This window comes from Physella acuta, unplaced genomic scaffold (assembly GCF_028476545.2).
Source record: "Physella acuta isolate Inbredline_101_S28 unplaced genomic scaffold, ASM2847654v3 ptg001231l, whole genome shotgun sequence".
In the NCBI taxonomy this organism is placed as follows: Eukaryota; Metazoa; Mollusca; class Gastropoda; family Physidae; genus Physella; species Physella acuta.
In genome coordinates this window covers 12,795-27,652 of record NW_026732747.1, presented here as the reverse complement: position 1 = coordinate 27,652, position 14,858 = coordinate 12,795, and the positions used below count along the sequence as shown (strand labels likewise).

Below are 14,858 nucleotides of genomic sequence, written 5' to 3'. Positions count from 1 at the left end.
ATTTCCTCTCCTTTACACATTTTGACAGACCATTTCCCCCCCCCCCCCCCAGCCCCTTTCCAATTTTGGACTGAAAACTATCCCCCCCCCCCCCCCACTTCTTAAAATATTTGGCCAGATTATTACTTCACATTCTACACATTTTTTGACTGAGCATTCACTTCCTTTTCGGGCATTTTTTGAACTGGTCATTTCCTCCTTTCTAAACTATTTTCGACTGACTCTTACGTCTCTTACATTCACGGGGTATTAACACGGATGTCTGCAACAGTCGAATTAATTATATCATTTATTATTTAGTTTATTTTTTAACTAGTCTGATAACCCTAACATGCAAACTTTTATTTACACTATTACTTCTTATTTGAACACTGCATTATACTGTCCAGTCTCCCAGTGGCGTAGCGAGGTCGGGTGTCACTCGGTGCGGCACTTAATGGTGTCACCCACCCCCCAGAGGCGTAGCGACCCTTCCCGGGGAAAAACTTTCAATTTTTTTTATTTACACCCCCCTCAAACTTTCGATTTGCACCCCCCTCAAGTTTTCGATTTGCATCCCCCCCCCCCCCCTCAAAATTTCGATTTGCACCCCCCTCAAGTTTTTCTCTATATATTTTGCTATTTTTTGCCTTGGTGTCACCCCCCTAAATGGTGTCACCCGGTGCGCCCCCCCCCTCGCTACGCCTCTGCAAGCTCCATTTACCCAGACAGCTTTCACCTGCACCTACCTTTATTACACTACATACTCCCAATATAACGACCATATCCTCATTAAACTACCCTTTTCCCATGACAGTTCCCATTATCCTTTCTCAAATGCCCGCTTTGCATTAAGTTTCGAAACGCTCAAATTTCACCACTTCAACACACACAAAAACTGAATTATTATGTGAAGAGAATGCAAAAATAAAAGTGACACAATATATACATTTTTACTACTTTTAAAAAAAAATTATTCTTAAGCCATGCATTAGCAAATATCAACCCCTGCATATTTATTTCATTGATTTTTATCTCAGAATTTAAAACGCCACCCGACACCAACGTTCCTTAAAAATGCGAAAACAAATTATCACTATGAATAACCTAATCTTCAATTAATCGATAAATCAATAATTTTTATTAGGTGGCAGCGTGCTTGAAAAAAAAAATTATAATTTCCGATTGAAATGGTTTGTTCCGTTGTAGTGTGAAAGGTTCAAAGCAATCGGGCAATTGGTTGAGGAAAATGAAAGAAAAACAAAACTAACGGGCGAGACTCTGTTATTGAAGGTAGATAAATTCAATCAGATCGATGATTGATTTGAATGGTGAGTGTTTGAATGCGAGTGTGTGATTGAATGGTTGAGTGTTAGTAATGAATGGGTGATTAATTGGATGAACGTGTGTATTTTTATGGGAAATGATTGGGTGGCCAAATATCTAGAAGTCATACGTGAATGGGTTTTTTTCGTGAGGAAGTTTCTATGACTTGGACTTACAAATGAGTTCAAAATCAATATAATAAAAATGTGAGCCTGAGTGTATATAGATTTGACTAAATAAAGTCCAATGTGGCAATGATCACAAGCGACTTGGTAAAATAATCGACTTTGTATTGTGTTGCCAGAAAAAAAGAGATTTATGAGGTCTAAAGAACGGCAAGTTTTGTCATCAAAGGACTATTTTTACCTAATGGATTGGAGCGACATAAATGAAGTTAGTGACCAATGAAGTTATTTTTAGTCGAGAATAAACCCATGATGTCACTGTAACTTGTAAGGCAGGGGTATGGGCAATGATGTTACTGTAGGGCAGGGGTATGGGCAATGATGTTACTCAAAGGTAGGGGTATGGGTAATGATGTTACTCCAAGGTAGGGGTATGGGTATGATGTTACTCCAAGGTAGGGGTATGGGTAATGACGTTACTCCAAGGTAGATATATGGTCGGTGATGTTACTGTAGCGCAAGGCTATGGGCGATGATGTTTCAGTAAGGCAGGGGCATAAGCAATGATGTTTCTGTAAGGGATTCACATAAGACATTTATATAGGCAATGATGTTACTGTAAGCCAGGGATATAGGCAATGATGTTACTGTAAGGCATTTATATAGGCAAATGTTACTGTAAGCCAGGGATATAGGCAATAATGTTACTGTAAGGCATTTATATAGGCAATGATGTTACTGTAAAGCAGGGATATAGGCAATGATTTACTGTAAGGCATTTATATAGGCAATGATGTTACTGTAAAGCAGGGATATAGGCAATGATGTTAAAGCTGGGGTATTGGTAATAACTTTTACCTAAAAGCACGGGTATGGGCAGTCATAGGTTATTCGAAATGACGTTACTCTAAGACAACTTTTAGATATTGTCACGAAACCTGTATTTCACTAGGGCTGGTGATAATGACAGCAACGCTATTTATAGTCAGTGGTGTGGATCTGACGCGTTACCTGGGGTCGGAGAACTGGACACTGCTGACTGCTCTAGAGAGGGGTGTACTAGTGGGCAGCAACTCATTAGTTTCTCTTGTGTTTCCGCTGATATATATTAAGTACCGACCGGAAGTCATAGGACACGGGAAGTTGAAGAATAAAATCAATAACAACACAGTGTGTCTACACATTCATGTTTTGCTTTATCTAAAAACATACAAACACATAAACAAGACTCCAACGTTTTATTTTAAATGTAAACAAATAAACAAGACTCAGTTTACTAGATATTATTTTTAAATTCTCAAACTATAGTTTTCTTTTTCAAATTTTTTCCCCGATTATTTTACGACTTAGCCTAAGTATTATTATGTCCCCTGAATCACAATTTATAACCTCCCTTGAATTGCGTTATTAAAGTTATTAATCGATAAAACTATCAATCACGTCCTTGTAACGCGGTAATCCTTATCTATCGTGTGTATTGATTGCTTGTGGACATTAAAGTTCAGCAACGTGAAGAATATCGATCGTTAAGTAGCCTATCAGATGGAAAAAAAATTGACAGCACAGTGTCATCCAGATATCGTAGTCAGGGTAGATATCTGAGATACGTGGATAAGTTTTCATCAGTGGCGTAGCGAGGTCGGGTGTCACTCGGTGTGGTACCTAATGGTGTCATTCCCCCCCCCCCCCCCAGTAAGAAAAAAAAAATGTATATATATATATATATATATATATATATATATATATATATATATATATATATATATATATATATATATTCCATATACACTTGTAAGTATGTGTATACGCATATGTATATGTATTCACATTTTTTCTTCTGGATGTATTAAATCCCCCCCCCCCCCACACACCTCATACATGAATTAACATATAGCTTATTACGATTCTCAACCAAACCGTTTTCCTCAGGTATATATTGCAACGTTGAGTTGATGTAACCCCCCCCCCCCCCCCACCCCCACGGTGATTGCTTTAAACTATGCTCAGATAATACTAATGATTTGTATCTAAATTCGGTTATAAATTCAGCTGGATTTTGCATGTTTTCTTTATCATTAGCAGGTTTACGTCATGGTTTCACCCCCCCCCCCCCCCCTCCACCCGTGTCGGGATTTGTCCACTGCTTTTAAAAGACTATTTAATTCACTCTAATTAATCATTTAATTAAGTGACATTATCATTTTTCTATATATATTTAGCTAATTTTTGCCTTGGTGTCACCCCCCCCCCCCCTTAAATGGTGTCACCCGGTGCGGTCCGCACCCCCCCCCCCACCGCTACGCCTCTGGTTTTCATGTCTACTGAATCGTAAAGCGACGCCACGATAACGCATTGATTCAGCGTTAATGTGATCGGGGCTTCATTTAGACATTTTTTTTTCCAGGGGAGGGGGGGGGGGACTTGAAAATTCCTCGGTGAACATGGTGGTGCGGTTGATGATTCCAAGGGAGGGGACACTATTTAAAGTGTATATTTTCTTTAAAAAATTATACATTGATTCTAGCTAGTCCGTTTTCAATTTATTCTTTTGCAGTTTTAACTAACAGATACTTTGGATTTAGTATGAAGCTAATCTTTTATTAGCTAACTTTTTATACCGTAGTCTACATCAACTACATATGAGGATATTATGTCATAAAATTTCGATTAATTTATAATAGTAGATTATAAACTTTACAAGTTTGGCCTTTAGTGCAGGTTAATTTAAGTTAATTTAAAATAGTTGCTCCTGAAATAAAAAAACACTCTAACAGCTGATGTCTGTTGGTATTAAAAAAATATAATTATTATATAATCCAAAAGAGAAAAATAACTGCCTGTTTAGTTTACGTGGATTACGTTGTTTACATCTGAATTATACCACTAGTAATCTCTACTAGTTAGATCGATGTGTCGGATCATCTCTCTCTCTTTCTCTCTCTTACACACACACACACACAGACACATACGCGCGCGCACAACTACACACAAAACAACAGAAAGATGAACTTCGTGTTGGTAAAGTAGAGTTTACCAGTTTCAATTTCCATGTCGCATATGAAAGCTGATTTGATAAAAGCCAAAAGATTAACAAACCTCAGATATTACAAACTTCTCATTCGGATTTGAACCTGTATCTTTAGCGTTCCACAACTCCTCGCTTACATTTATTATTATTAACGCAAAATAAATACATTCTATTGAATGATTAAAGTCAGTGGTGTCGCTAGGTCGGGTGTTATCCGATGCGGCACGTCATGGTGTCACCCCCTCCATCCCCCTTTTTCTCTGTAAACTTTGCATTTGGTGTCGACCCATTTAATACTAATGATGTTTATCGATGTTAATACAGCTGTGTCAGCGGCGTATCGAGAGGGGGGGGGGGTACATATGTCCCCGGGCGCCGACCTTAGGGGGAGCCAGAATGGGTTGGAAAAACAAATTATAAATAGTTTGAGGGGGGGGGGGTGTTCATTGAAAGTTTGAGGGGGGGGGGGTGCAAATCGAAAATTTGCTCCCGAGGGGGGCGCCAAATTGAGAGTTTGTCCCCGGGCGCCGGGAAGGGTCGCTACGCCTCTCAGCTGTGTAGCATTGTTTTCTCTATAGTTTGCATGTTTACATCATGGTGTTACCCCCCTCCCCCCTCCCCACGTCCTCTCCTTTGTCAGGATTGTCATTATGTATTTTAAATACTTTTTAACTTTAACTATAATTTACCATTCATTGAACTGTCAAAAACATATTTATTCTATATACCTTGCTATTTTTTTGTCTTGTTGCCACCCCCTAAATGATGTTAACCGGTGCGATCCGCACCCCCCGATCCCGCCTCTCGACGCTTCTGATTAAATTTATAACAAAATTTGATACTTCTATGTTCTCCGGTAGGACCTTGAAAAAGCTATTTACTGTATTGCTACCATAACTCAAATACTGGCACTAGCCCGACTATGGTCAACATCCAAAGTATAAACCTAAAACTAACAGCTATACCGGCAGAAAAAACCTAGCTATGATAAACTATTTATATTGTTCTATCAAAGAGCATTGAGACAACTTGAATATTGATGCTACAGTTGACGAAGAGATCTTCGGATGCAATAGCTACAAAAGCACAAATCTTGACACTAACCAGAGGCGTAGCGATCCTTCCCGGCGCCCGGGGACAAACTTTTGATTTGAACCCCCCCCCCCCCCCCCTCAGACTTTCGATTTGCATCCCCCGTCCCCCTCAAACTTTCGATTTGAACCCACCCCCCCCCCTCCCCTAAAACTTTCGATTTGCACACCCCTTCAAGCTTTTAATTTATTTTTCCAACCCATTTTGGCGCCCCCCTAAGGTCAGCGCCCGGGGACATAGGTCCCCCCGCCCCCCCCCCCCCCTTCGCTACGCCTCTGACACTAACCAGACTTTGCGCAGCATCCAAAGTATAAGCCCTAACAGCCATACCGGCAGAAAAACCTACCTATGATAACTTATTTATATAGTTCTATCGCAGAGCATTGAGACAACTCAAAAAATGGATTCAATGATTGGTGGTTTAGTATGTATTTCCGTTGATAAGAACGCTCCCATCTTTGGGTGAAAACTTTGTGTAACCCCCTACTAGTGAGCTGGCTTTTCCGAAACCTTTCATCGAAGTCAAGTACGTCTCGGCCAATCGCTTGTTGTACAGCGGGTCACGTGGTTTCGTTTTTATAAAGGACCGCCCCCAGTCGGTCACCGTCGTGTTCTTCTCCGTGTACACCGCCAGGGTCGTCAAGGTCGTCTCCAGCACCACATGACCTAGCCTTCGCGACCTTGCCACGAGGAAAGGGGTCAGGTACACGTCATCTACGATCACGTTCGGCAGGTCTTCGAATTCGATGTTTCTGTACGCAAAGTACACCAACCCCTTTTTAGGGTCGTCCCAGGTCAAATTTCCTTTGGAGTACGCCACAGCGTTTAGCTCGAGCAAATCACGCACGGATCCTAATTTCGCGTACGCCATCGCGTTTCCGTAAATAAGAACCGGTTTCTTGTAATCGCGTCTGATTTGGTACCACTCGCCGGATTTCTTCTCTTCCAGAATGTTCGAGACCAGCTTGTCTTTGACGGCCAGTAACGTCTCCAAAAACGTGACGTCAAACACGGTGGTGGCGCGGGCGTAGGCGTAAAACGTCCCGTTGAAGTTCTTGACGATTTCGCGGGACATGCTCTTGAAAACAGGGACGCCTTCTTGGTTGTATTCTGGCACTGGGAGACACGCCCAGTCGTAAATATTGGCCGTCGCCATAACGACGCGACTGTCTGTGAAAATAACCGGCTTGACGAAAGGGCGCAGCATGTTATAGTTTTCGAAAACCAACTTCCGGTTGAGTTTGTCCTTGTCCACTAAGGGGTCTGGCCACCAGGTGTAGAGAACCACCAACGGGGGTTCGACCTCTTTGTAGATATAACCCATAAGCGAAGTCAAACGAGGGCAAAATGTTGAATCAGGCTTATGTTGCGGGTCGTTTCTTGTGCTGATACTTTTATAACAAACTTGTTGAGACAGTTGCTTTTCGGTCATGTTCTTAGCGTACGGTGGGATGGTAATTTGGTAATGGTCGCCTAAAGACGGTTCGTCTAAAAACCTTAATCCATCTTTATTCGGCGTGTGCGGATAAAACATGGCTTTAATTATTAAAATATCGCGTTCAACATTGGTGCACATGTCCTGGCTCAGAACATCCTTGCAGCGGTTGTTAGCGGAAACCCCTTTGGATTTCTGCGCCCAGTAGATGTCTAGGTTTTGTTTGGCTTGGGCGAGAGTGATCTCCCTTGAAGCGTGCGCCCGCTCCATCTGGTTAAAGGGGAGCAGGTCGAGTTGTGGGCCCTGTCCCCTGAGATGGCGCTGTACGACGGTCAGAATAAAAGTCGTGGAAACGACGAAGACCGAGACGAAAATAATCGTTGACAGGTGTCTAGATAGTCGTAAATAAAGTCGCTCAAAAACCATTGTGGAATCAGTTCTGTAAAAACAAAACAAACCGTTATTATAGTAAAAAAAAACAACGTTACGTTATGTTTGGCGACAGAGTTTGATATTATCCTAAAGTAAAAAAAATGAAGTAGAGTTCACTTGTTTCTGTTACCTCGGCATATGAAGAGATTATGTGGTAAGCACTATGCCCAGCCGTCTTTACTTTCCCTAACATGAGTTAGGTACCCATCAGAGTTGGGTGGACTCAGGGACGGTCTATTGACTTCAACCCGGATTCGAACTCGAAACTTTCGGGTTAGTAGTCCAGCTCTCTACCGCTAGACCACTCCGTTCCCCTATATTATCCTACGGATGTTTTGTTTTATTAGTATAACTGGTATTGCTGTTAGAGTTAAGGTAAGGGTCGGTGTTTGTATTGCGGATGGGGCTGGGAATGTGTTAGCGCTAGAGCCGATGCCAGTTGAAGAAGATATCCTCCAGAGAAAACAGAGACCAGAGTTTCTTCCAGGCATCTCCCCGAAAAAAGTCTACCGCCCCCCCCCCCCCCGAACGAAATGGAATTTATATAGAAAATATATACTTTTAACAGTGTCCGCCCCCATGGAAATTTGTGTCCCCCCCCCCCCCGAAAATTTCAAGTGCACCCCCCCCCCCGGAGAAAAAAGTCTGGAAGAAACAAGAAACACTGATAGAGATGGATTGGCCACTCACTCAGAAAACCCGCACCCAGCATAACAAGACAGACAATCACCTGGAATTCATAGGGTAAAAGAAAAAGAGGCAGTCCAATGAAGACCAGAGTTTCTTCCATTTCGTCCCCCCCCCCCCGAACGAAATGAAATTTATATAATTTATATAGAAAATATATACTTTTAACAGTGTCCGCCCCCCCCCCCCCGAAGAAAGTCTACCGAAAATTTCAAGTGCCCCCCCCCCCCCCCCCGGAGAAAAAAGTCTGGAAGAAACACTGATGAAGACCTGGAGACGTGACCTGGAAGAATACACCAAGAAGATTGGATACACATGGGGACAGTTGGAGAGACTAGCCCAGAAGAGAGATACATTGACAGCTCAGAGACCTATGACCCGGAAAGGACGACAGGCTAACCAGCCAAAGCTATATTTATCATAAAATATAATTCCAACGATCATTGAAGTACCAACAATATTAGTCCAATTGAAAGTTAAAAATAATTACACCATTCTCGTGCATTAAACTGTAATTAGCTGTGAGTTTATTTGGACACTAATATAAATTGTTACTTTACACAAAGCATTACAATTTCTTCAAATCAGACGTGTAAACAAAACTAGCAGACCAACCCCAAAAAAATCTGACATGGCCATACCCCAGAAGTGATGTGATGGTATGATAATGAATACACTGGGTGTTGGACTGGTCCACTCTTTTTGCATTAGTCTCACCCCCCCATATGGTGTCACTTCCCGCCCCCCCCCCTCGCGACGCCTCTGCCCACTTGCTGACGGGGAAAAATCCCGGTAAGACCCTAGTACTAAGTACGGTGCTGTACTCGGCCTATTTGAGCTCTGATTTCAATCAAGCGCGAAATGATCATTGGGCTTTGATGAGGAACAAAATACAAAATGAAAATTTCCATCTGGGGTTGGGGGCGCCTTTAATATTTCTCGAGTCTTTTGGACACAGCCCGTCCCTGAATACACTTGTATACAGAGGCGTAGCGATAAGGAGGGGGGCGGGGGGTACATATGTTCCCGGGCGACGACCTTAGGGGGCGCAAAAATGGGTTGGAAAAACAAATAAAAATCTCATTTTAGCTTCAGTTTTGCATTATAAATATAAAAAATATATGGGGGGGGGGGGGGGGGATTGCAAATCGAGAGTTTGAGGGGGGAGGGGTGCAAATCGAAAGTTTGAAATGGGTGTGCAAATTGTAAAGTTGCTCACGAGGGGACGCAAAATTGAAAGTTTGTCCTCGGTGCTAAGCCTCTGCTTGTATACCGTCTGTATACTAGTGTACACATTTTTCATTTACGTGCTGTCCATAAGCTACCTGAACAGATACACATTTAGTTTATCACTAGCCGTCCCGGCCAGGCCCTGCTCTGGCTTCTGTGAAAAACCTTTCTGTTAAAGACCATTACCTGCGTGTTTAGTAATCATCATAAACCCGGCATTGCTCACCCAAACCACGACCAACCAAAACCAAAACAACAAAACGCAAACATAACGCTAACACAATTACAAATACAAACGAAAACAAAAACCTAGCAACAAACCCAACCACAACCACAAACACCAATACAAACACAAAGAAAAAACAAACAAAAAAGCAAACGAAAACAAAAACCTAACAACAAACCCAACCACAAACACCAATACCAACAAAAAAAAAAAAAAAACGAAAAAGCAAACGAAAACAAACCAAATCCAAACGCAAAACCAACCAAAAACACAAATACAAACCCAAACAAAAAAACACAAACAAAAACGAAAAAAGAAAGAACGAAAACAAACCAAATCCAAACGCAAAACCAACCAAAAACACAAATACAAACCCAAACAAAAAAAAATACAAACAAAAACGAAAAAAGAAAGAACAAAAACGAACCAAATCAAAACGCAACCACTAACGCAAACCCACCTAAACACAAAGAAAACACTAACGCGAACATAAACGCCCGGGGCAGAATCGCCTGTTTTAGCTTAATAAACGACTATAGTACCCCAACTTATTCATAGTTTTTGCACTCACTTAAACGAACGCGCCTGTTTCAATTTAATGAACAATTATAATACTCCAAGCTTATCCGTAAAATACCTACAACATTTGCACTTGATCAATCCCCGCTAATTATGTAATTATTTTTTTCCCAACACCAAAACAAAGTAATTAAAAAGTAAATGCTTTTCAACTAATGCAATGATTTCATAAAGGGAAGTAATTGTGTTTTGCCTAATTTATCAAAGGGAAGTAAGCGCTATAGGACTAAATAAAAACATAATTAGAATTTTTGTAAAAGATGATATTTTTTTTAAAACTTGTGTTTAATGAACATGCCGACAATTATTACTTTAATTTGAAAAATGAAAATGATTTCCCAACACTTTTAATAGTAATTTTTTAACTCATAAATTTAGACAAACGCGCACGATAATTGATCTAACACTTAAATCCGTAGAAATGCCAACGACAAACATATGCGTTACAGAATTGAGCTTTATATATTAGACTAGCCGTCCCGGCCAGGCCCTGCTCTGGCTTCTGTGAAAAACCTTTCTGTTAAAGACCATTACCTGTGTGTTTAGTAATCATCATAAACCCGGCATTGCCCACCCAAACCACAACCAACCAAAACAACAAAACGCAAACATAACGCTAACACAATTACAAATACAAACGAAAACAAAAACTTAACAACAAACACAACCACACCCACAAACACCAATACAAACACAAAGAAAAAACAAACAAAAAAGCAAACGAAAACAAAAACCTAACAACAAACCCAACCACAAACACCAATACCAACAAAAAAAAAATCAACGAAAAAAGCAAACGAAAACAAACCAAATCCAAACGCAAAACCAACCAAAAACACAAATACAAACCCAAACAAAAAAAACACAAACAAAAACGAAAAAAGAAAGAACAAAAACGAACCAAATTAAAACGCAACCACTAACGCAAACCCACCTAACCACAAAGAAAACACTAACGCGAACACAAACGCCCGGGGCGGAATCACCTGTTTTAGCTTAATGAACGACTATAGTACCCCAACTTATTCAGTCTTTTGTACTCACTTAAACGAACGCGCCTGTTTCAATTTAATAAACAATTTTAATACTCCAAGCTTATCCGTAAAATACCTACAACATTTGCACTTGATCAATCCCCGCTAATTATGTAATTATTTTTTTTCCCAACACCAAAACAAAGTAATTAAAAAGTAAATTATTTTCACGGAATGCAATGGGTTTATAAAGGGAAGTAATTGTGTTTTTCCTAATTTATCAAAGGGAAGTAAGTGCTATAGGACTAAATAAAGACATAATTAGAATTTTTGTAAAAGATGATATTTTTTTTAAAACTTGTGTTTAATGAACATGCCGACAATTATTACTATAATTTGAAAAATGAAAATTATTTCCCAACACTTTCAATAGTAATTTTTTAGCTAATAAATTTAGACAAATGCGCACGATAATTTTTCTAACACTTAAAATCGTACAATTCCAACGACATACAAATGCATTACATACAGAACTGAGCTTTATATATTAGATTTACACCTCAATAGCCAACTTTGCTTACACAGTGATACACATGTTGTTTATTTTTAACAAAGCCTAAATATATTATTCACAAATGTGTGCACTAATTTTAAACTAACTTATAATTTACTTGATTATAAATACTAAACAAGTATTATGCAAAATCTAGCTAAAATAGGTCAATGGTCTAATATAATTGAATAATTATATCATGCTTTTTATATGAACTAAAATAACATGATTTCCAAGCTCCCTCCCTGAAAACTTTTCTTTAGGCCTTTCTTTGATTCAATCTAGCGTCTATTTAACAAAAAAAAAAAAAAAAAAAAAAAAAAAAAAAAAAAAAAAAAAAAACACGTTGTTACACAAAACTACTTTTATTTTTCAAGTAACTTAATTTTTTAAATGAAATAAATAAATTACACAAACCTACTCTAATATTTAACCGAACTAAGTTTTAGAAATGAAATAAACAACTTACAATACATTGGATTTAGGATCTAATTTTTACTAGGTAAAGAACATAACCCAGACGGTACACTGCGAAACAAAAGTAACTCACCTGTTGCAAGAAAGTGTGTTGATAATTGATCGATGGATTATTAATAAAAAAATATATATTTTCGGGAAAATCTATCGTTACCTGCTAATTATTGATTAGAAACAGCGGGTAAAGATGCATGTGATTTCGTGTTTTGTTGATTATCGATAATCGATCGATACACAACAACTTTTAGCAAAGGCCTTTATTTTTTTATTTTTAAAAATTCACAACTGCATTACATCTCTCAGAACTCAATATAAAGTGTGATATCACGTTTTTTTTCGTTGTCTTTTTTTATCACATCATGAGACATGTCTAATTTAGCATACACCTGCCGCCAAGCAGAGGCGCAGTGACCAATTCTGGCGCCAGGAGCATGCTATCAGTTTTACGCCCCCACCCCTCTTACATTTTTCCCGTTGGTGTAAAAACGTCCATTCCCTCCAATTTGTAAAGTTAGGTGGCACCTTGTATTAGTCACTGTACAGCCTGTTTTTATTGTGATGCCACTTAATTGATGTAGAAAACAGTTAAATCATTCAGGAAAAGCAAAGTAGTAGTCTATTTTCCTAACACGGACTGTGTATAATTCAGTAATGCTGCTCAGAATCAGCTTTGTTTTAATTTTTTTTTTCATCTAAATCAGGCGCCCTCAAAGGGTTTTACGCCCGTTGCGGCCGCCACACACACCCTTCCTTAGCTACGCCTTTTCCGCCAACATCATACGTGATGGAAATAGGAAGTCACCCCACACTACCCTGCGCCCGTTGACCAGTGTTTTTCTAGGGGGGGGGGGCGGCATTTTCCGCCACCCCGAATAAAGTCTACCCCCGAACGAAATGGAATTTTTAACACTGTCCCCAAAAATATCAAATGCCCCCCCCCCCCCCCGGAGACACAAGTCTGGAAGAAACACTGCCGTTGACCGGTTTCTTCAGTTGATTACAAAAATGTATCTTTTACTAAGCCATCAGCCTCGAGTTAGCTTCACAGTGTGTTATATGGCAGGTCTATTTACTGGCTACTACACTTGGGTTTTTACATATCAAATCAGTGTCAGTCTAGTAACGTAGATTATCTCAGTGTTTTTTCCAGACATTTTTCTCCGGGAGGGGGGGGGGGCACTTGAAATTTTCGGGGGGCGGGGCGGCGGCGGTAGACTTTCTTCGGGGGGGGGGGGGGGGGGCGGACACTGCTAAAAGTGTATATATTTTCTATATAAATTTCAATTCGTTCGGGGGGGGGGGTAGACTTTCTTCGGGGATGATGCCTGGAAGAAACTCTGGATTATCCGATTAGAGAATACGTCCCACAGAGCCCAGTCTTTGTTTCTTTCTGGCGTTACAAGCAGATAGTCGACAGATACCTTACAGGTCAGCAGATCTTGTAACATCTTTCTAAGGCTGTTATTTTGGGTTTTAAAAAAATAATTAAAATTACCCTTTGGCATTTTATCGCGAGCTCCTCTACTTTAAATAAATAAATACATGCAGTCACGCGGCACTGCGGAAGCCCACATTACCTTTGAGGTTCTTGTTATACTAGTCTTCTGCAACCCTACCGGAGTGGTTTACTCTGAGACAGAGGCGTAGCGAGGGGGGGAGCGGGGGTGCGGACCGCACCGGGTGACACCATTTAGGGGGGGTGACACCAAGGAAGGCAAAAAATAGTAAAATATATAGAGAAAAACTTGAGGGGGGGGGGGGTGGGTGCGAATCGAAAGTTCGAGGGGGGGGGGGTGCAAATCGAAAATTTGAGGGGGGGGGGGTGAAAATCGAAAATTTGAAAGTTTGCCCCCGGGAAGGGTCGCTACGCCTCTGGGGGGGGGGGGGTGACACCATTAAGTGCCGCACAGGCGACACCCGACCTCGCTACGCCACTGCTCTGAGACCAGGCGCCACTACAAAATGAGAGTTGCAAAACTTGAACCCCACCCATCCAAGTTGCATAGCGTGATGTTGAAGAGCCGGGCCACGGAGATACCACTCCCTATTGGTCCGATACCAGCTGTGTTTCTTTCATACATTTTTTTCTCCGAGGGTTGTGGGGCGGGGGACGAACTTAAATTTTCAGGGTGAGGTGGGTGGCACTAATTAAACTGTATATTTTCTATATAAAGTATTGATATGAATCATATATTTTTCTATTTCTATGCCTGGAAGAAACTGCGTAGGAGTGAATATTTTTATTGCGATGTTATATGGTCTCTTTTCATCCTAGTGATTTACACCTTCTGACATTATATTTTAAATATTATATAAAACGTTACTGTTTAAAGTGATTTTTAAAAAAATATATTGAAATAATGAATCAATCCTAAAAAAAACATTTGAAAGAAAAAAATATCCTTAGCACGAGTGGGGTTCGAACCCACGCGGAAATAATTCCATTGGATCTTAAGTCCAACGCCTTAACCACTCGGCCATCGTGCTGTTACAGTGAGTGAGAAAACTTTAATAGAATATCTCGTAAATCAAGCATTTATTGCGTTGTAGATTTTACTGTTCTCTGATATTTTTTTATATACCTTTTTTAAGCTTTTAAATATAATTATGTAGATATTATTGTATTATGATTACAAAAGCTAATAGCATATACATATAAAAGAGATCTAGACAGTAGTTCCTGAGTCCGTATTCGATTAAACTAGGCTAAGCCTC

At 40.2% G+C, this 14,858-nt stretch overlaps 1 protein-coding gene and 1 non-coding gene across 3 annotated transcripts; both read right to left on the bottom strand.

The window, feature by feature from the left end:
* Positions 1-5,964: 5,964 nt before the first annotated feature.
* Positions 5,965-12,279, bottom strand: LOC131957304 (uncharacterized). Of its 2 annotated transcripts, none has more exons than XM_059322033.1 (2): positions 12,217-12,279; positions 5,965-7,424 (listed from the first exon to the last, which is right to left on the bottom strand). In XM_059322033.1, exon 2 carries the CDS (start codon positions 7,409-7,411, stop codon positions 5,972-5,974), a length of 1,440 nt encoding a protein of 479 aa, XP_059178016.1. In that variant the 5' UTR covers positions 7,412-7,424; positions 12,217-12,279; the 3' UTR covers positions 5,965-5,971. The 2 variants fall into 2 exon arrangements, with proteins under 2 accessions (XP_059178016.1, XP_059178015.1); XM_059322032.1 differs by lacking the exon at positions 12,217-12,279 and adding an exon at positions 12,136-12,212.
* A 2,268-nt stretch (positions 12,280-14,547) lies between these two features.
* Trnal-uaa (transfer RNA leucine (anticodon UAA)) lies at positions 14,548-14,630 on the bottom strand. The gene has a single exon. It is a non-coding gene; the product is annotated as a tRNA-Leu (tRNA).
* Positions 14,631-14,858: the final 228 nt, after the last annotated feature.